Source organism: Neltuma alba, unplaced genomic scaffold, assembly GCF_004799145.2.
Source record: "Neltuma alba isolate B1F8T4 unplaced genomic scaffold, ASM479914v2 tig00005408_pilon, whole genome shotgun sequence".
Lineage (NCBI taxonomy): Eukaryota > Viridiplantae > Streptophyta > Magnoliopsida > Fabales > Fabaceae > Neltuma > Neltuma alba.
The window spans coordinates 1-25,708 of record NW_021634100.1 but is presented as its reverse complement, the minus strand read 5'-3'; the positions used below and the strand labels follow the sequence as shown (position 1 = coordinate 25,708).

General features: G+C 31.4%; 1 protein-coding gene and 2 pseudogenes across 1 annotated transcript; 1 reads left to right on the top strand and 2 right to left on the bottom strand.

The window, feature by feature from the left end:
* The first annotated feature begins 6,388 nt into the window (after window positions 1-6,388).
* On the top strand, window positions 6,389-8,439 carry LOC114747699 (3,9-dihydroxypterocarpan 6A-monooxygenase-like; annotated as a pseudogene).
* A 1,969-nt stretch (window positions 8,440-10,408) lies between these two features.
* On the bottom strand, window positions 10,409-13,783 carry LOC114747698 (WAT1-related protein At1g25270-like). Its single transcript, XM_028936043.1, has 7 exons — window positions 13,590-13,783; window positions 13,204-13,266; window positions 12,916-13,032; window positions 11,863-12,124; window positions 11,598-11,756; window positions 11,030-11,181; window positions 10,409-10,622 (listed from the first exon to the last, which is right to left on the bottom strand). Exons 1-7 carry the CDS (start codon window positions 13,781-13,783, stop codon window positions 10,430-10,432), a joined length of 1,140 nt encoding a protein of 379 aa, XP_028791876.1. The 3' UTR covers window positions 10,409-10,429.
* Window positions 13,784-23,244: 9,461 nt separating this feature from the next.
* Window positions 23,245-25,548, bottom strand: LOC114747700 (WAT1-related protein At1g68170-like; annotated as a pseudogene).
* Window positions 25,549-25,708: the final 160 nt, after the last annotated feature.

Sequence of the window (25,708 nt, the reverse complement as noted above, 5' to 3'; positions counted from 1 at the left end):
TTTTTTTAGTTGCCTTGAGCATTCAGTCAGTCATGGATGGTCAGGTGACAAAAAAGAGTTTTTTTAATTTATAAAAAATAAATTTTTTAATTTTTCAAATTATATTTTACTAATATTTAGCTTTTAATTTTAAATTTATGATATTATATTAATATGTTATAAAATAAAATTTTAATTATTTAAATAATTTATAATATACAAGGTACATTGGTAATAAATTTTGAAGCAACAATTTTTTATATTTATGTTTAATATGTAGGGGGTAACACATTTTAAAATAGTTTGCGTGAAAATAAAACAGTTTGTTATTTATATTTTTATTATGCCCGTCGTAACAACAATTATAAAGTAAAATAATTTATTTATACATTTTGAAAAAAAATAGAATATAAAACAAGGCAAATATTTTATAGTCTTTATTTTCAATGGTAAAAAAATTTATAGACTAAAATAGATTATTGTCGTCTGTCTAAAGTACAACTTGGGTCACAAATTTTAAAACAAAAAATTATTGTTTATTTTATCTTATAATCACTAAAAACTTCACCATGGGTCACCCGTGCATAAAAATACATAGTTACTAATATTTCTATTATTATAGTTATTTATTTATAACTTCTTATGTAATTCAATTTCACATCTTCTAGATACTATATATTATAAATAAAATACTACTATATTCGATTCTAAATGTAAGACATTGTTTAGTATAAATTATACTATAAATGAGATTTTATATTTAGGATCGAAAGTAGTATATATATGTTTTATTTTTTTTCACCTATTTGCTTTATCTTTTTTTGAATTTATTAAATCAATAATGATAAAATTAAAAAAGGGCTCATTAATTACTTTACAAGTGACTTATATTTAGCAACAAACTTTTTTCAACCATTGACTTGTATATAGAAAGAGATCAGAGTGGTACAACTACTAGAATTGTAGAAGATTTTTAGAGAAACTATATTGAAGGTACTTATACTTTCTTTCAATTTTTAATTTGACATCTACGTGTTTTTCTTCTTAATTAAATCATTTAATTTACTACAAAAAAATAGACTTTAGGTGACGACTTTTGGCGGCGATAAAAAAAGTCACCACTAAAAATCCACTTTCAGTGGTGACAATAAGAAGTCCCTGCTAAAAGTAAGACTCTCAGCGGCGACATTTTTGTCGTCGATGAAAGTCCACTTTCTACTTCAACTTTTTTTGTTGCCGCTGAAAGTTTACTTTTTTTTTTAATTGCTGAAAGGTGTACTTTCAGTGGTGACTTTTTAGGGTCGCCACTGAAAGTATAATATGATAAATATATTTTTTATTTTACAATAATAATAAATAAATTCAATCCAACTTAGCGGCAAGACGATTGGATATGAAAGGAGGTGGTAACAAGTTAGAACCCTGAAGAAGACACATTTAATGTGAAAATATTGGGGCGGTGACGTGGCATGAGAGTGGTGATGTGGCAATGACGTGGAGTGAAACAACCTTCCTAAATAAACAGATAAACCTATTTTTTTTTATAGTAACTTTAAGAAATAACTTTTTATAACCAAACCATGCTAAATACAAACTCAAATTATATCACAATCATCTACACTAACTAATTATATAATATTGTTATCCGTGATAGAAAAGAACAGCACCCAATCATACATCCTATCACTGATAAAAGAACTTTTCTTAACTCATTTAAATACAAACTATATAAGAAAGGATCAATTTTAGCTAATATGGTTATAAAACAACATATAATATAGCTCATAAATCAAAATATAAAAATTAAATCTTAACTCATACTTTATAATAAATTCATAAATAGATCACATGCGAATATGCGATCCTAGGCCTCTGGCCACCTATTAGCACACATACCACAATAGTACACTCAAAGGACATAAGAAATAATAATGCATGAATCAATTAAAACCAATTTGTCCTAAGGTGGCAATATACAGGATACAACATAGCTCATAAACCGAGGAGACGCTACAAGTTGCTAATGTAGCTTTACTCCTCCTGAGCCTTCCTTGACGTCCCTCCTTTAAAGCTCTCACCTGAAAAAAATGTTAAACAATAGGGATGAGACAACGTCTCAGTAACTAAATCCCTACCTATCACACACACTAGCATGGGCTAGCGAGGTGTTAGGTGGGATACACAGAATTAATAATAATTGATAAACATTTATTTAACATTTAAACTCACAATAATCATATAAGACAAATATTTTCACCACTCTCATGCAATTGATACATTTCAAAAGAGATAACATACTTGTCATTTATTTAAAAGATATAAATATCAATGAATATCCCATGTCATATGCAATTCCTGAACCCAAATCCATCCTTATATCCTCTTTATTTCCGCCGACTGGACTCATGGGCTAAGTTCTTTCCATTTGACTGGCAACTCTGACAAGCTCACCACACGAATGATGTGGACCGGCCAAAGACCACAGAGCACTCGGTAGACTATGGGTCCCCCCTCGAAGAACTAGTGGGGTGTCGCAGTCCCTCGAAGAACTAGTGGGACAAAAATAGCAGCCAACCATAGAGCTCCGTATGGAGGCTAATACCACGTGGCAAGTATATGAATCTCAATAACTCCAATTACCTCCTTTCCCCACCCAAAATAGATGCACAGGGTTCAAAATAACACATTTATATGTATAATCAGCAGAATTTCATAATAGCACATCATAATCATGATCACCAATTTCTTGCAATACAAACTATGTCAATCCTTTTTAAAATAGCATCCCACAAGACAGTTCATATAAAACATAATATACTTTTATAGAATTAGTTATAAAGCCGCTCACCAACTTCATACTAGAGCATGCAACAGATAGAAATTTAGTTACTTGGTCTCTTAGCTAACAGTCAACTACAACCAGAGTCCAACCTCGAAAATGCCACAATAGAGTTTATATCTACAAACAAAATTAAAATATTATCTCTATATTATTAGAGTAGGCTACTCACAAAATTCTAGCCTCTAGCTCCTCCTCTAAAAGCTTTAATTTTACTCAAAACTCTAGCCTAAAAGACATTTCTCTAAGGTTTAGAATGAGAACATATATATATATGTGATTTAGACTCGATTCCTGAATTTTCCCTTACTTAAATATCCTTTAATTATTAGATTATATTATTAGAATCATCAAATTCATAATGCAAATAGACAAACTATAAATTTATAACTTATATTCCATCTTCGAAGGATTTAGACAAATAGACTTAGTATGAACCAGGTTATTCTCACTACAGAAGTTAAACCCTTAATCTAACCGTTGAATTTAATCTGCTATCTATCATGATATTATCCTCCAAATTATAGCTCAATCTAACGGTGAATGAACTTTAAAATGCTAATTTACTATTCAGGATTCTATTTGCTAAATCCAAAAGATATAAGTTAAAAACATACCTAATAAATTGTAACTCGGAGATCAAAATGATGATCCAACCGTTGAAATTAACGATTTGGATGTCCCAAATGGGCTGACCAAATTTCAGTCCGATCCAACGGTTAATAAACTCAAAACTAGCACTTTTCTGAGACTACCTCAGATATGTGCGAAAATTATTTACTCACTTCAAGCTCCACTCACTATCTCCTATATATAGGCTCCTCAAACTCCTTCACTCTAAAGATTAGTCGATGTGGGACTTCTTAACATTGCTATTTTATCCACTTCCTATCATTTAATCAATGTGGAACTTCTTAACATGTTATGTTATTCATTTTCTCATACACATACACACACACACACACATAAAATCAGAATTATTTTAATTACATATATGTATATTTAACCTCTACCTATTCTATAAAAATTTGTTTAAATATGAGATATATGAAAATTAGGATGTTACATGGAGGCGGTCGATGATGACATGGAGGTGGCTAGTGGTGACAAGGCATCTCGTCGGTGATGATGTGTCGACCCGTAGTGATGAGGAGGAGGTAGCTGGTGATGACGTGGCGTCAGTAAAGCTAATTTTTCTTAAGCATCATCGCCACTGAAAACTTTCAGCAGCAACTTTTATACTTTCAGCAGTAACAAAAGTCAATTTTTCTGTAATGATTTCACTTTTTAGTAACATTAGCTCTTATAATTTTGTTTTATTATTAGCATTTTCTATTTTTATGCCAGGGTTAAAAGATTTTTTTCTTTTGAAACAATAGTTTTCAACATAAAGAATCACCAAAATAATTATCGAGTTCGTAGCACCCGGACCATAATTTTTTGACAAGACAGTGTTGACAATTCGAATGAAATTTTGTTATATTAAATGGGTAGCTAGGTGGCACATTCTGCCCTAAAGTATTAAACAACTACATTATATAAGAGAAACTCTATGACAATTAATTCAAGAGAGAATTACAAAGAGTTCCTAAAAAGAAAAAATCTAATTATTAAAAGCCTGAACCTATTATTATTCTCTGTTATGAAATTAATTATTGTTTACTCTTTATTTGTTAATAGACTTTAGGGTAACTAAATCTTTTTTTTGAGATCTCATTATAATTCTCCCTTAATTCAACCAATTAGAATTACAAACATTGCGTGAAAGGTGCAATAGTTAAAGCCTTATCATCCTTACATGAAACCATGAGCACATACTTAAAAAGGCTTCAAACAACACCATCGTCTTCCCAGTCATGCATGGCTTCGTTTCAGGGTTACATCCAACTTATGTTGCTAGGATTAGCGTCCATAGTTCTGGTTCCAACCCTATTCACCAGAAATCGGAGCAAGGCTCATCCTCTTCGTCCATTGGGCCCACTGTTGCTACCTCTCATCGCAAACTTCTGTTGGAAATTGTGCCCTAGGGGCCAATCATTTTGCTATGAACATTGTTGATTTATGAATTTATTAATTACGTTATCATATTATTTGCATGTTTACTGTGATGACTATCCTTGGATAACTCATGGTTTATCCTAAATGTCCCTAGTCGGTCATCTATGTGGGAGCAAAGATGAAATAAGACCAGTATGACTTTAAAGATATATAGAGATATAAATTAAAGTCATAGGCACATGTAAGAGTACAAGGTGTTGGACCGACCCGCTATGAGAGAGCTGCATGGGTTAAGTCATAAGCTTCTCTCATATACAAACCATGTCACTGTGCCCTTTGACCTGAGATCATCATGGATTCCTACATGAGAAACGCTTAGCTTTGACCTAGTCAAAAGTCATTTTTGACCGAGTGATCATAAAAACTATGTTCAGGCTTAGTGGTTTTTCATGCGGAGGAATGTGAATGGTCAAGATGGAATTTGTCCCTCACATTTATAGAGAGACATTACTGGGCCCTTCGATGAGTGAGTCTGAGAAATGTATGGCCATACTATAATGGAAAGGTAGTTCCGTTTCTATACTCAGACTACTCAGGGATCGAGAAAGTAACGGTCATGAATAGGAAGATGACGTTCTCCATGCCTCATCCATGACCAAAATGTCGTGTGACAAAAGGGACGTGATATGGTTGTATGAAAGGTTGCATCGTTCAATGATCCTTATATGTTTTGGGTAGTCGTGATGTCTTGCTAGAGACCGCTTATGACTTGTGAGTCATTATAGTTAATGGCCCACTGCCAACTTCATATGGGCCTACAGGGTCGCACACAAAATAGCCCAACACGAGTTATAATGTCCAGATTCATTGAATCTAAGATATGTCTAGATTCAATGAATAATATAGGGTGGACGTGTATATATATATTCGTATATATATATATATATAAATATAAGAGATATTAATTGTTAGATTTAATTTATAAGGATAAATTAGATCTATGTAAATTAATTCCGTCATATCTTTATTTTTGAATTAAATAAATAGGTGAATTAAATCTGTGAGACGGATTTAATATAAACTGTATTTATTTAATTGTTCTCTTATCTAATTATGCAATATTTGATATTGTATTAATTTCGGAATTAATTTAGGATTAATTTCGAAATTAAATATCATTCATAATGCCTATAGCATCCTATATATTCGATATTAGGGAGCTAGGGTTTTGGTGAGTGAGAGTGAAAGCACTAAGCAGATAAGGGACGGCCAAAAGTGAGAAGAGAGGATGGATTTTTGAAAACCCTAGACGGACATAGATGCTAGCACGTCGTTCGAGATTGAGGGCTACTCGTGTGGATACCGGTAGAGGAAGCCGACCGGAGTTGTCGACTTCGAACGACAAAGGAGGCGAGCAGAGGCATCCTGAACGGCGGAATCACCGAGCCACCAGGAAATTGAACACCGAAGGTAATGCTTCTTACTACCTGACTTAAACGGGATCGGTAGATCCGGGCAAAAGATTGAAAATTTTAAAATTTTAAGTTGATTTCTGCTGCGCGTCGTCTTTCAATTCCCTTCAACTTCCACCTTCTTCTACCCTTACCACGCCGAGCTCTTCATCGTCTCTCCACTCTCTATGGACGAATGTTCCAACTTTTTCTCGGCTATGTCCCTTGTATTGTTGCTTCAACTCCTGAAATCAGCAAAGAATTCCTTAAAGTCCACGAATCTTGCTTCTTCCAAAGGTCCCCAAAAGCCGACGTTCGCTACCTATTGTATGGATCCAAAGGCTTTGCTTTTGCACCTTATGGACCCTACTGGAAGTTCATGAAGAGGCTATGCATTTCTCAACTTCTAGGTGGTCGAACCCTAGATGTCCTCATGCCGGTGAGGCGATCGGAGACAATGAGGTTTCTAAGAGTTATGCTTAAGAAAGGGTTGGTTGGTGAAAATGTTGATGTTGGTCACGAGCTCTTGACATTAAGCAATGGTATTATATCACGAATGATTATGGGTCGATCTTCTTCTGGGAATGATGATGAAGCTCGAGAGACTAGAAAGTTGGTGATAGACATGGTGGAGCTTATAGGGAAGTTCAATGTATCTGATTTTATTTGGTTTCTTAAGTACTTCAATTTTCAGGATTCGAAGAAAAACAGGCTGAGAAGGCTTCGAGAGAGGTTCGACGTTTTGATGGAGGAGGTGATAAAGGAGCATGAAGACGAAACGAGGAAAGTGAAGAAGATGGCTGGGGAAGAAAGAAAAATAAGGGATTAGCTTGATATTTTACCCGACATACATGATGATGAGACTTCTGAAATAAAAATTTCCCTAGATAACATCAAAGCTTTCATCTTGCTAATAAGTTAAACTTTAGTTACTTTCATGTTTACTATCTTTGTGTTTTACTCCCTCCGATCCTTGATTGATACACACACACTCACACTCTTTTAGTCCTATTTAAGGGATGTTTGGATGGAAACCAAATCATAATTTTAAAAGTACCTTTACGATATAAAAAATAAATATGTGGAGGAGTTTGTCTTGTTTTGCAAAAAAGTATTTTTAGAAAGCATTTTTGATATAATCCCAAACACCTCCTTAAAGGACTGTGAGCGAAGGCATTTTTTGATCCTATTGAGAGAATATTTTTGTATGGATATATAATTTTACTATTAATTTATTATTGTGTTGACTTTGTTTACATAGCATATAATATATATTAAATAGGGATAAAGTTAAAAAGCCATTGAATTTTAAATAAGAGTTAATAAAATTTATTTTTTTTGTCTGTATAAAACATGTTAGAAGTGACTTCTAAATAGGATCAAATGAGTATATATTAAAGAGCTAATTGAGTAATTTAGGTAGGTTAAAAAAGTCAAATGAATTAGTTAGTTATAATAAATGTGATTTGATCTCTTTATAGAAGTTCTTGCACATAATTGGCAGCGTATGTATTTCAAAAGCAATACTATGCATATATGTTGTTAAATATTGCAGGACCTATTTTTGGCTGGAAGTGACGCATCAGCCTTAACCACAGAGTGGGCAATGGCAGGATTAATCAACCATCCCCATGTGATGAAGAAAGCAAGAAAAGAGATTGATTCAGTTGCAGGAGAGGCGTGGATAGTAGAGGAATCTGACCTAGTCAACCTAACATACCTACAAGCCATCTTTAGAGAAACACTAAGGCTTCACCCAACAGTGCCATTATTAGGGAGAAAATCATCTGAAAGCTGCAACGTTTGCGTTTTTGAGATTCCATCAAATACAATGTTGCTTGTAAACTTATGGTCAATTGGGAGGGTCCCACAGTTGTGGGAGGACCCACTTGAGTTCAGGCCAGAGAGGTTTATGATGAATGATCATCATGATTATGGGAATTTTGAGTTAATTCCATTGGAAGTGAAAGAAGAAGTTGTCCTGGTGCCTCATTGGCACAATAGATTGTGAAAACTAACCTAGCTGCTATGATTCAATGCTTTGATTAAGAGGTGATTGGAGGCAATCAAATGGTCAATATGGACCGGAAACCATCTTTAACCCTTCCAAGGACTCATCCCATGATTTATATTCCTGTGCCCCTGCTAGACCCTTTTCCTTCTATTGTGTAGGTGTAGTAAGTTTTTGTTCAGTGATTTTGTAATGCCTAGTAACTCCCTATTCTTTTATATTCAAGGTGTGTGTAATTATGTAAAATATTCTGATATAAATTCTAGTTTGTTTCTTCTAAGAAATTTTCTATTAGCATATTTAAAACATATCAATTATGTAGTGAAAATTAAGTGTGTGGGTATTGTGTGGGAGGAAAAAAATTGAAAATTATATGAGTTAGGCAAAATACTCCTCGGTCCTTAATATAGGACCCAATTCTTGAGTTGATTTTGGTCCTAAATATAAGACCCATTTCTCATATTTATCAATTTTCTCTAAATTACCCATATGGATACTTCCTCAACCATAATCAAGTAGAAGAGGGAGATGGGGTATTAAGAAAGATGATTATAGTGTTTTAGGAAAAATGTGTCATTTTTCTTATAATTAACTAACTTACCTAACTTCCTTAATCTAATCAAATTAGTTAAATGGGTCTTATATTAAGGACCAGAGGAGTATGTGGTGAACGGCATTGCTCATGATTACAGGTAAGTGTAATTTTGTAGGCTATGATAATATATCAAGTTTCTCTAGAATTAAATCCTTTTGCTTAATTCATAGAAATTAAAAAAAGGAGTTAAATTGATACATGTGGGCAAAAATGAACCCACTTTTATCTACCAAAATCTTAAGTTTACGGAATGAATTTCCAAATCCATTTAATTTATGATTAGCCACCCGGGGGCCCTCCCTCTTCCACTTCTATTTCCCGAGTTACAGAAGAGAACATATGTCTTAGGAGCAAGAAAAAGGTACGCGTGGAGCAATAAAATTTACTTTAATTTCTCGAGAGAAAAAAAGATTCGTCCGCCTTCAAAAGGCCTATGGCAATTCCTTGGGGCCAAACATAATGGGCCTAAAGTTTCAAACAAGGGGGACCAATTGGGTTAAATCTAATTGTTTTGGGCTTCTTCTGTATGTATCTAAGCCCACTCAAGCATACATGTTTAGAGAGAGTTTAAAGAAATTTGAAGCTGCCCTTGCTGCACTACTATTTCTTATGTAATTACCACTTTTTTTTTAGTTATTGACTGTATTTGTGTTTATTTATCCAATGATTATTTTTGTTTAACTGTTGATTACTCTATTTTTGTTATTGACTAATTTTTTTTCAAAAATTCAAAAATGTATTAAGTGTTGTGAGTTTTAGGGACTATTTTTATTTAGATATTTATTGTTCTTGTGTAATTAATAGCTATACAAAAGTAATCATCAAAATTTTAAAAATAAAAATAGTCAATAGTAAAGTTAGAGTAGTCAATAGCTATACAAGAATAGTCACTGAGAGTATAAGGACAATCTTGTCATTTAAAATTTTAAAATAATATAAGGAATTTGATTTTGGGGTTTTGAAATTCATCCACAATAATTTGTCTTCTAATATTTTTGAGGATATTTTATTTTTTGCCCTACAAGTTCTTCTCTCACTCTAAATCATATATAGAGTAGAAGATATCAATTTTTGTCAACTGCCTTGTATATTACATAAATTGGGCAATGATGCTGCATGTATAAGTAAAGGGTATAAATCTCTACTTGTATAAGGTTCATGAAAGTAAATATAGCAATTGAATTTATTAGTGCACCCTTAACATAACATAATCTTATGATTTGGGCTTAAAATACATAATTATAATTACTACTAATTAAAGTGAGGAGATATACATGGAAAATAGATGGCTTCCTTGTTCATGGAACACAGCACAAGTAGTGTAAAGCTCTCTCGTTCTCTCTATCTCTCTCTGGCTCTATCATATTACATTTCATATAAATCATCAAGTGGACGAAGGATCTCCAAATCGGAACACTTTGACGACGTCGTTCAAGTCTCTGAGACCACGACATTGCCCAGCTTCATCATGCACGCTCATCAGTTTTTGGCGGATCATCAAGTGCAGAAGAACAATGATGACGAACTTTACATATATAGCAGAAACTACACATATATTATTGCTCTGGCGAAATCTTGTGATGGTTAGGATCTGATACGTTGGTGACTACAACTTGAATGGGCTCATCAAGATGATGTTGTTGGCTCATTTCTGATGATGGCACCAACTGAGTCATCGTTCTCATTTCTTTGCCCTTTCCCCACAGCACAACGTACAACCCACACACTATCAACAATGCTCCAACCACACTGCACGTACAACGTTAACCAACAAACCCCCAATTAAATCCAATGTTTGATATATATATATATATATATATATATATATATTTATAGAGTATACTACCTTTGTCCTTAGTATATATAAGAGTTGGTTTAACATCCAGTTTGGTTCTAAATATAAAATCCTCTTATATTTATCTATTTTTTTCAAAGTAGTTCTTATAATAATTACACATATTAAAGGTTTTATCAAATGATAGTTCTAACTAATACACATATTTAGTAAGGGTATTTTGGGAAATATAACACATATTTATTACAAATAATTAACTCAATAAAATTTTTTAATCTATTTAAATTGGTCAACTAGCTTTTGTATTAAGAATTGGAGGTAGTAGTTTAGTTATAAGATTCAGCATCAACATTGTACATACCTTCCCAAGTAGAGCTTCTCATTCAAGGTCAAAGAAGCAGCAATGGCCACTATTACAAGCATTAAAGGGGTGAATGCAGAAGCAAACATTGGACCCCTCATCCTCACACACCACGCGATCACTATCACCACCATCCCAGATGCAGCAATCCCCTGCAAAATTCAACAAAATTCTTTTAATCATTTACTCAATCGGTCTTAAACATACGAGTTCAATAACTAATTTGTAGGCATTAAAAAAATTCGTTTATTTGGAGAGAAAACAGTATGTCGTTTTCTTTTTCCTAAGATATCTCTTTTAATCATTTATATTAAACTGCCTAATTGATGGAATAATCAATCTTTTAACATGGAAGACAGAAGGGACGAATGCCTTACATTATTTGATATCGGACGTTACATATGGATGGTCATTAGTGTCAAGTTTAAGGGGGACAAATTTCTCAACATGTTTTGTTTTATCATCTGTATTGTTCAAATTCTTAACTTTATTGAAGGAGGATTATGTAACTTCCACTAATATTAGTGATTTTATGCTATTATAAATAAAATAATTGATAGTAACATACCGCAAAAGAAACAGCCAGGAGCCTAACATTCCAACCCAACTTCCATTGATTAAAATCTCTTTCCATACAGAGGGCAAACACAGTGGCTTGTATTGATCCCATTGTAGACATCAAAGATGTGCTTGAGAGATAGCACGGATATTCCCCACTCATCTTAGCCTGTTCCATATATCAAAACGACAATTCAGATATCTCTGAATCACAAATTAAACGACATGATGAAGAAGATGAACAATTAAATAAATAAATAAATAAATAAAGTGACCTGAATAATTAGCCAAAAGGCATAGGAGAAGCAGCTTGCAAGGGCACAGAGAACACCAAGCAATTCTGAGTGAGCATGTTGTGGGGTCAATACGACGCCGTTTTGGTCATGATGATGGGGATGCAAAAGGTTAACGTGGAAGGACCAAATGTGAATTTCGAAGCCTTTGAAGAAAGTAAGAAGCATTGCCCCACCAATGCCTATTATAGTTCCTAACACCTTCGCTTTTCCTCCTGGTGCTCCCAAACTTAATCTTTCAAACCTTTATACATTTAACACCAAAAAAAAAAAAAAAAAGCAAATAGGTTGATTAAAATAAGTATATCTATTATGCATAGTTAATTATTACACTAATATAAAGTCCTATTTGGTAAAGTTTAATTTCCACTAAGTTGTATAATAATTAACAAACAAATTTCAATACAGCTAGTAATATATGCTAGTCCAACTTGTCAGACCAACCCAATATAACATAAAAACAGATTTAGTTTTGGTAAAGTGACTTTTTTTTTTTAGGCTAAAAAAGAGAGATAAAGCGTCCCACGGAGAAGAGACTCATCTCTCTCTACAAACACATATAATACACACAATATATATATTTATATATCTCACTAGGCCATAGAGAGAATTTCGATATTCATTTTGGAATGTACGATCAATGGGTGGCTTCAGCACTGCTTTATATAAAGCAAATTTATATCATTGATGAGCATGTCGACAGTTAAATATTTATAAAAACAAGATAAAGATTAATTTATTCAGCGAAGAAAAAAGGAAAGGAAAAGAGTGATTTGACTTTGGTCATGCAGATATGCTATTGTCAATATTATCTCTCCCTTTAAGCCTCTTTAGCCACGTGGATAATTTTGATATAAATATAATATTGGATCACGATACGTAACTTTAATTTCCACTAAGATGTGACTTCAGCACAGCTTTGTTGAAAATGTTAGTTAAATAAAAGTATAAAAAATATTTTTTGCTCAGAGGATAAAAAAGTTAGTTAATTTACTAAAAAGATAAAAAATGGAGACAAATATTATATATACATACCCACAAGAGATAGCCAAGATGAAAGTGATGGCCGGAATAAGGTTGTAAATAGCAGAAACAAACGTTGCCGATGTTAAAGCCAGAGCCTCAAAGTAGAGGTTTTGAAATAAACTTCCCCTGAAATATAATTAAAAAATAAACATAAACCATATGAATACATATACCAGTTATTTAACATAAGTGATTTGGTCATAAAAGACAAAGCATATATACTTGTTGTTTTGGTGGCGGTTAACCCTAGAATATCCAAACAAAAACAAGGACGTGCAAAAGGGAAGAAATATGTACCCAAATAAGCCACAAAGAAATGCCATGAAAAGTACTCTCCAAGTAAGCTTTGGTCTCTTGTTCCTGTCAAAACACAAACAACAAAAAGAACCATTTTTGGCCAAGTTAATATAATGAACTCCGAATTAAGTAACCCTCCTACTCCTAAACGCAGGAACTACATAAATAACTAATTTACAAATAATTAACAAAATTAGTTAAGTTAACTATTATTTATTATATATAAAAAATCTGTTTGTTTTCCTCAGAGAACTTTTTTTATTCTTTGCAATGAAAACTATCCTTGTATGAAAACCCTTTTTTAATATGTTAAAACCAAATCAAATTTCTAATTAGCTCGTACGTTTAAGACCAGAGAGGAAGTAATGAAGGAGGAGGAATCAGACCTTTCAAAGACAAGAGCGAGAGGAACAGTAAAAGCAGATGCAAAGAGAAGACGATAGGCGGTAGCAATCCTCATGCTCATTCCATCATTAATGGCGAGCTTATATAACACATTCACTGCTGCAAAAGCAATCTGAACCATCACCATTAATATCACTGGCTTTAACCCATTCAACATCTTGCGTAAATCCTCCATCTCTTCACAATGCTCTCTTTCTTCTTTCTCAACTATAAGTTTCTGAGTTTTAGAGAGAGAGAGAGTGAGTTAGAGAGAGAGGGGTTTGTGAGGTTGTTGAGTGGATGGTGAAGAACCACGGAAGTGGTGAGTATTTATAGAGTTTCTTATTAGGTGTTCAAAGGAGGAAGAGTTTGAATGATGATATGGATTAATCGTTTTGATGCAATGAATGAATAGGAATTAATTAAAGTGATAGTGATTGGGCCGACGAAAGAATGTGCTATTTAGTTAATAATTAATATTTTATTGTTTCTTCCGTAGAAAACGGAATATCTTGTTGTCAACTAATATTTACCGCATAAATGAAGTTTGAAATAGTATATTTACTGTCCCCATGTTTGGTAAAAACATAACGGATCGGATATAGATCATTTTTGCTCCCAAAAAAAATGGCAGTATTACGTTGATGTGTTGCTAATATAACCTGTAACATATAACATGGATAAATGCTTGAAATGTTTAAGTCAATTCTAGGACTTGTGTACAACAGTGGGCGAAGTTTTGATAAAATTTATCTAAACATCTTTTAGATTAATAATATTTACATATATAACTTCTCTGAAGGGGCCAACATGTAATTTAAAATATATAATAAATAAAAAATAAATTATGCAATTTATCATCATGCTTGGCATGACATAGAGAGGAATGAATTTTAATTTGTTTTAAAAAAATTGGACAGATGAAAATATTAGAACAATATGACAGAAAGATGTGTTCATGGCCATATAATCCTTAAACTACAAAATAATAAACTAATTATTCATAAAAATAATGATGTGATATGATTAAAAATTATTATTTTTTGTAACTAATCACCATATATAAAATTTATAAAATAAAAGATAATGAACATTTCTAGTAAAAAGAGGACAATCTTGGGTCATTTTCAATTTATTCCAGTTATGGCTGAACTCATTCCACTACTACCTAGCACTAGCAATCGAACTTGGAACCTCTAGACAAGAATAAAACATTAATGACTTACGGCAACAAATGGTGGAAATTTATCCCTAAAACCTAAAAGTAAAAGACATGTGCAAGGAATTTTAAATTTTCCTAAAATTAGAGGTTTTTTAATTTCAATATAAACATAAACATTCTTTAGTTTTCAAACATTAATCTTTTTTTTAAAAAAAAATCCTACACAAACATACTCTTTAATATAATGACTAATTATACATACATTCATTGAATTTTCATAACGCTATACATACAAGCCTCTTTTCTATATTTAAAGTATACATGAAAGTCTTATTTAGAAAATAAGAGATGTACCTGTACTTTCAGATGTATGTATGTGTACTTTTACAAAAGCTCTCGGATAAAATCTGCAAAATTTATTACAACTTGTTTTTTTTTTAAAAGGAGATTTGTTTAAGTTCTAGAAATAATGATTGATGTTCATGTAATTCAATAAAACTCAAAGAAAAATCATATATTTTACCCTCTATTTCTTCTGGTTCTTTTTAACGCTATTCCTTCTAGTTCTGAACTAAGACTCTGTAAATTTGAAAAGGAAGACGATATATTCATGTGACTAATTATTCTAATTAATAAGCCGGGGCTTTATAACCCAATTGACACTAAGCACGTTTTTAAGCGCGAGCCTGTGAGCTCAAACATTTAGTAAAAGGTGGTATGTAATGGGTGCGTATACTATAGGTTTGTTTGAAATTGTTTATAATCAGATTTTTTTAATAGGAATTTATTGAATATGAGGTAAGTATGTGAAGTCATTACGTAAAAATGCTTATAAGTAATTTACAATTGCCAATCCGTATGAGCACTACTATTTTACTACAGGAAAGAAAAAAGTCACTCTACCTAATAATAATGCTCTGTTTTATGGACCAGACAAAGGAAAGACAAAAGAAGAATAATTGGAGCAAAAGGGGGGCTTCCCGTGTTCCACAAATAATCTTAGGTTGTAAAGCCAACGATCGAGAGTCACACTTTTGAGAAGAAGTTTGGTCAATGAGGACGTCTTTCCAAATGCCAGCTTGCCAATAAGACCTCATGCTTTTTATTATGGTGCTTCAACTTTATTCAGATGGATACATTTATCCAATTAACAGAACCTGGTGGTGGCTGTGTACATGTGTGCGCGCGCTATTATATTTAATTTTTGAGCATGTTAGTTCAGATTCAATTCATCATTCAACACTTTATATGAGTAATTTTAATAAAGATATTAAATGTCAAATAATTATAGTACACCCATGTGGAAATTATGAAACAGGAGCGTTTGCTTTAGCCTTTTCTGATTTCTCTTTGTCTGGTTTGTGTTTGTTTGGTCATCCATCTTCTGCTGTGCGTGCGTGCCTTGTTTTATAGCTGCATCAAATGTATCAGCATCAGAAAATGTTTGCGTTAGATTCTGAAAAATTTAACAAAGTAAAAATTACTTTTTGGGGGAAAAAACAAAGTAAAGATTACTTACATTTTTTTGTTGATTTTTTAACAAACATAAAATTTTTTCCTAATTTATTTAATTTCTTTCTTCAAGGAGAATAATAGAAATTAATTTTTCTTGAGCATTGAGGGTAAGGATAATTAAGGGTAAATCTATCTCTCCCAATTAGGTTTTCCATATAAAGGATTAAGAATTGAAAACCTAACCATTTGGCTAAATAATGAGAGACTGTACCACTCACGCTAATAATTGATCTGAGTTGGTAAGTTTTGGGAACTAGTTTCGGTGCTCATCCATTTGATGAGCACCATAAGCTCATCAAATCTGAACCGTCCATATCTCATTTGGATGGTTCAGATTTGATTTCTTTTTTATTTTTATTTATTCAAAATAATTATTTTAATATGTAGAGAATCTAAAATAGTGATGATCTCTTAACTATCATTCTTTCAAAAAATAGTTTATTCTATTTAAAAATAATTAATTAAAGAAATCAAATCTAAACCTTTCAAATGAAATATAGACGGTTCAGATCTGATGAGTTTATGATGCTCATCAAATGGATGAGTACCGAAACTGGTTCCGTAAGTTTTGCCTAATTCATGATTTAACTATTAACCTTCACTTATAATGCTTAAAAACCGTTACCTCAATTCTTGAAACCCTTCCTAGACAATAGGTAAAAACAGCATAGACTAAGAGAAACTCATGCCTATAATTATATGCAATAGTTCTTTTTTTTTTTGTGGTTATATGGAGTTGTGGATATGGTTTTTATTAATGTTATAAGATGAAAATACTATAATACACCTACACATAAAATTCTTATATCGTGACAGCAAAAAGAAAAAAAAAATTCTTACATTATATTTTTCTGATTCTATTTATAAGTTACTTCTAATATATTTTAACTGATTAGCTGAGTTAGCTTAAATGGTAAGGATGAAATATATATATATGGCTAGACATTAAAAGGTTCAAATTCTCCTGACGTAATAAATTAAAAACGAAAAAAAAAGAACTCAACCCAAATTTATTCTGACGTGCGAAAACTATCTTTTGACAAAAAAACTGATCTTTGTGGGCCGCATAGATAAGTACCTTTCATTCTCTGCGAAAGCAGCCTCACAATTGTTCATATTTAAGCTGAGGAGCTCAATAATTTGGCTTTGTCTTGTCCGATAGGTGCATACACGTTTGGTGACCTTGACTTCTTTTTTGAGCGCCAAAAGATACCTCAAATAATACTCTTCCGGTCCTTAATATAGGACCCAATTCTTGAGTTGATTTTGGTCCTAAATATAAGACCCATTTCTCATATTTATCAATTTTCTCTAAATTACCCCTATGGATATTCTCTCAACTATAACCAAGTAGAAGAGAGAGGGGTATTAAAAAAGATGATTATGGTGTTTTAGGAAAAATGTGTCATTTTTCTTATAATTAACTAATTTACCTAACTTCTTTAATCTAATCAAATTAGTTAAATGGGTCTTATATTAAGGACCGGAGGAGTACTATAGTACGCGTTTCCTCAAAAGCAGTTTTACCAATAGTTAATATTTCTCGTATCTTTGATATAAGATCTAATTAACTAATTTGAGTAGATAAAAATATTAATTAAATTAGTTAATATAATTTTTTTAAAACATTCTAAATATTTTTCTTAATTCTCTCCATTATTCTCTTTTTTTATTACTGTTGAGAGAATATCAATATGTTCATTGAAATTTACGCTAGATTTTTTTTTAATAATTGTAGTGAGTGTCAATCATACCGCTATGACTCATTTTTAAAATTAAATGTTGTGACGCATGAGAAGCCTCCCAGCTAACTGGTTATCTATAATGTAAGTTTATTCGCCAAAAATAATTTCAGCAATAATATTTATGTTACACACATCAACAATTTAGTTTTAGAATAAAAAGTTAATATCGTTGCGAAACTGGTGTATGATCCTTTTCAATTCATGAATGAACATTTCCTCCAATTTTAAATGAAGATATATAAAACAGTGTCAAATATTATGCATGCATGTGGAAGTTTGGTAGACAGTCATTTTGCCTTTTTTATATTTGGCTTTGTGATCTTGTTTACATATGTTTGGTTATGTTTTGTAATGTTTTAATTTGATTTGTTTAATCAATATATAGCTGCACCATGCATATCAAACTCTTCTTTTACTTTTGTAATAAAGTGGTGGAAAAAATCTGACAAAAAAAAAAGTGGTGGAAGAAAGAGGCATTCGTAATTCTGTGGGTGGGCGGAGTATCGTTAGCATGGTGACGATATCAATATATTAAAAATGTTTTTAAATTAATAAGCTGATCCATGAATTCTGAAGGCTTATAATGATTGTGAGATATAATATATAAATATATATATATATATATATATATATATAAAAGAGAAAGAAAGCTTATAATGATTAAAAAGTCTTGTCAAATATATACATTTATTAGGGTGGAAAGAGTACACCTTTGTTCTTTAACTTTTAATAATATTTTATTTTCATCTCTTAATTTTATAAAATATTCTTTTAGTTTTTTAATCCCGGTACCGTTACTAAAAATCCTGATACTGAAATTTTAAATGTTGAAAAAATATTTTTAAATTTTAATGAATTACATTTAATTTTTAAAATAAAAATGATTGTAAGAAAAAAATCATTATTCCAAAATAATAATGTTCAAATTAATAAACATTAAAATTATCCTTTGAAATTAAAGGATCAAATTAAAACTATATAAACTTAGAGGATTAAAGTTGTACTTTTGCCTAAAAAATTTCTAGTATGTTATTCATTAAGTTGATTTTTGCATGGAGAATTCATATTTTCTCATGTTTGGATATTAAATATGAGTAAATTTGACTTGATTCATGGGGCAAAAAAAATTCATATGTGATGAAATTGAGGCTTAATAAGAAGTGAGATATGTGTGTGTGTGTGGACTTACCTGTAAACTTACTGTAAAATTTTAGCTTGGTTAACATTCAATAAACTTACATCCTTATCCTTATGGGAAACGGGACCGATATGTCTGTGTGAATTCTCTTTTTCCCCAGTTATTCAGCTTTCATTTCAGGGCTTTTTTTTGGACCGATATTTCAGGACTTAATTTTGGCTTTGTCTTGTTTTATTGGCGCAAATGTTTGGTGAGCCATTTTCTAATGTGATCTTTTATAGCTGCCTACATATTTGTGTGCGCCTTTACGTCTTTTCTGTACGTGATTTGATTCGTCAAATAGTGCTGATTCGTTCGGGCAAAAGTCGAATCACACAATAATATGCTATATACGACTTTTAGTGTTTGATATAAAAATTAATGAGCTAATTTGAATATATTAAAAAAATTAATTAAATCAGTTATTTATAATAAATATGTATTTGTTTTTCTAAATATCTTTACTAATCATATATATGTATTAACTAAAACTACCATGTAATGAAACATTTATTAACATGTACAATTACTATTAGAAATGCATTGAAAAGAAATAAATAAATATAAAGGACAAAGTGGATTGGGATCTTATATTTAGACTCAAAATGAATATTAAACTAATTCTTATATTAAGAGGTAATATTAAATTTAAGAACTTTATCCTTGCGAAAAGATATTAATAACTTACTTTCCCGGAAATTTCTTGATATCTTCTTGTTTTTGCCAACCCTTGATATCTTATCTTATAAAACAACCATTGATTGTTACTTAACCTTTATGTCTGGATGAATAGCACATGCTATGACTATAGGGAAAGCTTGAATAAAAAGTGGGCCCTGTTTTGATTAGCGTTTTCATGTAAGTGAAGATAAAACTATTATCTACTATCATATACTTACTTCATATTCTGTAAATCACGTTTGAAAACCTACTTATAAGTCATTCCAAATAGGCCCGTGGTCAGCTCTTTATCATGAAGTTATTTTTTTTGTTCTTTTTTAAAATAAATATATATAACATCCGGTAGCATATATTGGCTTATATTTAAACATTGTAGAGTACTAATTTAACGAGCTAGGTAGCTCTCCTAGAAGTTACTTTATATTCATATAGACTCAAATTTGAGAATTTATATATAAGCAGTCATAACTACTTCTAAATTGAGTCTTATTAATATGTTTGAACACTCTTAAACAAATCAGTGTTTTTAAAAGCATGGTGTTTTTTTTGTTGTTTTTTAACCAAATTTTTGTTACTAACTAATTTCATATATGTAATTGTTGTCAAATTTAAAATTAAATTTTATTTTCTACCATGCCATCATGCAAACTCTTAAAGAACTAGATTTATTTTCTATGCATTACACTAGGCGAAAGATATGCATCGTGTTCTTCTCGACTTCTAAGTCATCTATATTTTATATATATATATATATATTATGTGATAAAATATTGACTTTATATTAAATAATTGATGGATCAACATATGCGTATCTCCTACTTTAGTTTGGAAAACGATGCTTCCAAATCTGCATATATAATCAAGGGTTATATTGAAGCCACACCATTATTATTATCTGATTCTACATATATATGTCATATGCTCATAGAAAGAGAGGATATATCTTTTCCATTTTGTTTTATATATATATATATATGCATATATATAATATTTATTCATATGTAGGAATCTTCTAAATAATTTGACGTTGTCTTGTTTTATGGGTGCATAGATATTTGGTTTGGTAACCTTTTATTTGTTACGCTCTCTTTTTATAGGCTTATATATATATATATATATATTATATAGAGAGAGAGAGAGAGAGAGAGAGATGTATATATATGTGTGTGTCCCATTACTTAGAAGAAAGTGGAGGCAAAGGAGGCAGTCCCCCCTTCTCATTTTTTTCATGGAAGGAAGAAGGCTAAAGTGTACGTGTTGTCCCCCACTTCACTCCGACAAAAATATATGGAAATAATATTTTTAAAATTAATATATATAGTTTTATTCATTTATTTATTTATTTCATTGATGAATAATATATTGAAGAAATTGTTTCTTAATTATTATTTACTTAGAACATGTTCCTTTTTGCCCAAATATTGCTTGTTAATTATTTCATTGAAATGAATTCTTCTTTACAGTTTAAATGTACCTGTGTACATGAGGATTTCTCCAATTCTTAATTCATTGATAGTATGTTAAATTACAAGAAGATGGTTATCTTCAAATAATGTGATCCAAAATTCAGAGGGATTGATGGAGATAAGCTAGCCTTAATAAAAAATAAAGTGATATTAAATATTTATACCATAGATATGTTAGTCTTTTTTTTTTTTTTTACTGAGTTCTATCTATACCATAGATATATCTTCAATTTTTTTGGTATGATGCATTAAAAGGAGAACATAATAACTTAAAAGTTCTTTTTTTTTCCCCCAAAAAATTTGTACGCATTTCTTTAGCAATAAAGTTTCGTGGAGACCAATGAAACATACGGAGAAATGAATATTATCAAAGAATAAAAAAAGTTACATGGACCTAAATCATATCTCTTCATGGTTGATAAGGTTTATAAAGTTTAACTTAAGTTTAAAAACAGAATAAATTAATTATTCGTATGCAATATTAATCACTAAGATTAACTTAAGTTTTTAAAGTTTATAACTTATATATATTATTTTTGGTAAAAATATATACTTTTATAGAAGTTTATAGAAGTTATATTATATATGAACATATTTATTTGTTCTTTCTGTAAAATTCGAAGTAGAACTTTTTTAAGTGGTTATCTTTCCAATGGACTCAGGCCCAAAATATATTCTAGTAGACACATTTTACCACTTTTTGCATGTATTGGATTGGATATAATCATACTGTTAATTACTCATCAATAATAATGACTTATGTTAACCGACATGTGTTTCACGCGCTCTGCCCGCCCCGAACCCCCCCAGGCTTGGATTTGGGCCACCACGGTTGCTTAGCCTGGGCTGGACCACATTATTCTAAGGCCTCAATTAATAATGACCAAATTATTTTTTGTTTAATGGCCTAATTAATCATTGAATATCATAATTCATGGTTGATTTTGGTTACATGTTGCATAATTTATTTTTCTTTAATTTGACATATCCTATAATTATTTTACATTTATTCCATAAGTAATAAATATTTCCATAAAATTATCATTTTCCATATGATTCATATACTCACCTTTTAATTTAATGAATTCATCAAAAATTATATAATGATCACTATATATATATAACAGTCTCTTATAATGTGATAACATATAATGATCACTTATAATGTGATAACATGTAAATGAAGCTTACACATGAGGAACGTAGCGTGCTTAATTTGTTATCTCTTATGACCAACTTATTTATTTGCTATTATTAACTAATGTTATATAGATTTAACAAAAACACGTTTACATAGACTTTGATCTAAGTTATGTATTATTCATAACTTATGAATGTATAATGAGATTTGTTTTAAACTTTGTATTATGATTAGATATCACTAGCCCAAAAAAGTACTCCTCTGGTTCTAAATATAAGACCCTTATATACACTAGTATAAGGGTATTATATTTAGGATCAGAAGAGTATTATAATTAGATATCTCGTACATTCTCCGGTGCTATAAATTTTTTATATTTATATCAATTAATATCATTTTATAAACTAAGCTAGATTGTAAGCCTTGTGCGCCTCATACATATCTATGATGTGTTTTACTGAATAAATCATTAACCAAGATTAGTATGCTAAACATTACTCCTTCTGTCCCTTATTCTTATATATTCTCTCTCACAACTACCCACTTCTAATGAGAGCATATTTGAAAAAAATACATATTTATCACGTAATATGGTTATTTGAATTTTATAATAAGAGATGGAAGGAGTATCTATGTCATGAACTTTTTTTGATAAATGATAAGTCCTAAAACCAACGTAGAAGAATGATTGATAACATTAAATAAAGTGAAATTACAAATCATTATTGAAGCTAAATTATATATTTATTCTTAATGCAAATTTGCTACAATCATGAGAAGAGTGTGTTTTGGTCATCTTTGGGCTTATTCTGGGAATCATCTTCAGTTTTGGATAATGAAGAAACTTGATGAACAGCAATCTCAACGGCTCCAGATTGTTGAGCGATATGATCGGACGGTAGTAATTGATTCATCTTCTTCGCCTCTTTGCTCTTTCCCCACAACACCAGGTATAACCCTGCCACTATCAGCACTGTTCCAATCACACTGCATGCACACACAAATTCCCCAAGTCAAATAATTATAATTTATATAAAACATATATAAATATAGATTTATATAATTTTTAGCTCTTAGAGTTGGTTTTTATTTTAGTTTTGATACCCCAATTTCAAATTTGTAGCTTTAGTCCTTGAAATTTAGTCTGTCTTAAAATGTTAGTTTTTGAAAATGTAATGGTATTAAAATCTGCTGAAGTATTATAAATGGTATTTAAGTGGTAATGTAAACTCATCAAATAGCACTTAGCTGAATTTTCTGTGAATAACAAATTATATATAGAGAGGGATGAGTTCACAAAAGACAGCATAGTGAATAGCTCTTCAAACGAACAATGAGGAAAAAGGGAGCTAAATAGCTACGATTTAAGGACATGTTCTTTATTTTTTTTTCCCTATATCTTATTTACACATGGTCAAGCTATATGTCCTTTAACATTGTTTATGATACTAGACAGATTTTAACACTGTTATATCTCCAAGGACTTATATCCTAAGATGACTAAATTTTGGAGATTAAAATCATGAGTTTCAAATTTAGAGATCAAAACCAAAATATGCCTGGACCAAGAATTACATTAATGTTTATATACAAATAATTATCTATTTTTTAAATATCATTTTTTTTAGGGGGGGGGGGGAGAATCTACAGACACACACATCTATCACCTGCCCAAGTAGAGGCTTTCATCCAGCATGAGAGAGCCAGCGATGGCGACAATCACAAGCATGAGAGGATTGAACACTGAGACATAGAGTGGGCCCCTCATCCTCACACACCATGCTATCACTATCACCATTATTCCTGATGCCACTACTCCCTGCACAGTGCATACACACACACACACACAAGTCAGACTCAGTGCAATACATATAAGACCCGTCTTCATATTGGATTGACTAATTGGAGAATCAACTGAAAGTAGATATAGTGTTAAGGCAAGTTCTATCTCAAATTGGCTTAAGCTACTTTGAGAAAAAGACAAAATAATATGTACCTAATTCAATAAAAATTTAAGGGTAAATAAATGTGTACTTTTAACCTTGACATTATTCCTCGGATGCAATTTTATGATCACGGTTAAAACTGCATTGAAAAAAAAAAACAAACGTAATTTATATATAATTCGTTGAAAATCTAACAATCTTAGTCATATATGTATATATTTACCGAATAAACGGCGGTTAGGAGTCTAACATTCCAATGCAACCTCCATTGGCTCCAATCTCTATCAATACAAAGAGCAAACACAGTGGACTGTATTGCTCCCATTGTGGACATCAAAGCTGTGCTTGAATGATGCTTTGGGTATTCCTTACTCATCTTTGCCTACAATTTCATGCATTCGTCAACCAAACTTACACAATAAGTTACAATCCTAAACTGATGAACCAATTGATCGATCAAACTGATCAGTTCGGTCTGAGTTTCAAAACATTGGTACCTGAATGATGAGCCAAAGTGCGTAGGAGAAGCAGCTTGCAATGCCACAGAAAACACCAAGCAATTTGCTTCCATGTTGTGAGGTTGAAGTGTTATTGTGACGCAAAAGGTGAATGTGAAATGTCCAAATGTTGATTTCTATGCCTTTCATGAAAGTTAGCATCATTGCCCCTCCAACTCCTATTATTGTTCCTAACACTTTCGCCTTCCCTTCTGCCTTCCCCAGATTAAATTTTTCATATCTGTCACCATGATCCAAAAAAAAAACACAAATTTAGTTAAATTATGATGATCAGAACTATAATTTCTCATTAGTAGAACAATTGGAAATTTTCTAAGAAAGGAGAAATAATATTTTACGCATCACTTAACAATGTCAAAAAAATGTAAGCACAAAAGATATATACCCGAAATAAGGCAATGTAATCAAAAGTTGAAGAATATATGACCAAATAATACACTTTTTAAATATTAATTATTCATCTGTCGAAAGTGAGAGTGAAAAGTGAAAACCTACCCACAGCAGACTGCCAAGATAAAAGTGACAGCAGGAATGAGATTAAAGACAGCAGAAGCAAATTTGCGGATATTAAAGCCAACCCTTCAGAATAAAGGTTTTGAACACACTTCCCCTGCAACAGAATATTAACCCATTATAACATGATCCATGTAAATCAATATTTAATTTGAGCCACACAACACACACCACCCACACACGTATATTTGATACTTAATGATTTATATATAATCAAACTCCTACCCGAATAAACCACAAAAAAATGACATGAACAA

Bases quoted from the DNA above. Each gene is read 5' to 3' on its own strand.
- LOC114747698 (XM_028936043.1), bottom strand. From the start codon at position 13,783: ATGGAGGATTTACGCAAGATGTTGAATGGGTTAAAGCCAGTGATATTA. The intron at 13,033-13,203 runs GTACATATTTCT...ATTATATTTCAG, and splicing joins TTTCTTTGTGGCTTATTTGG to GGGAAGTTTATTTCAAAACC. The intron at 12,125-12,915 runs GTATGTATATAT...AAATGTATAAAG, and splicing joins ATCTTGGCTATCTCTTGTGG to GTTTGAAAGATTAAGTTTGG.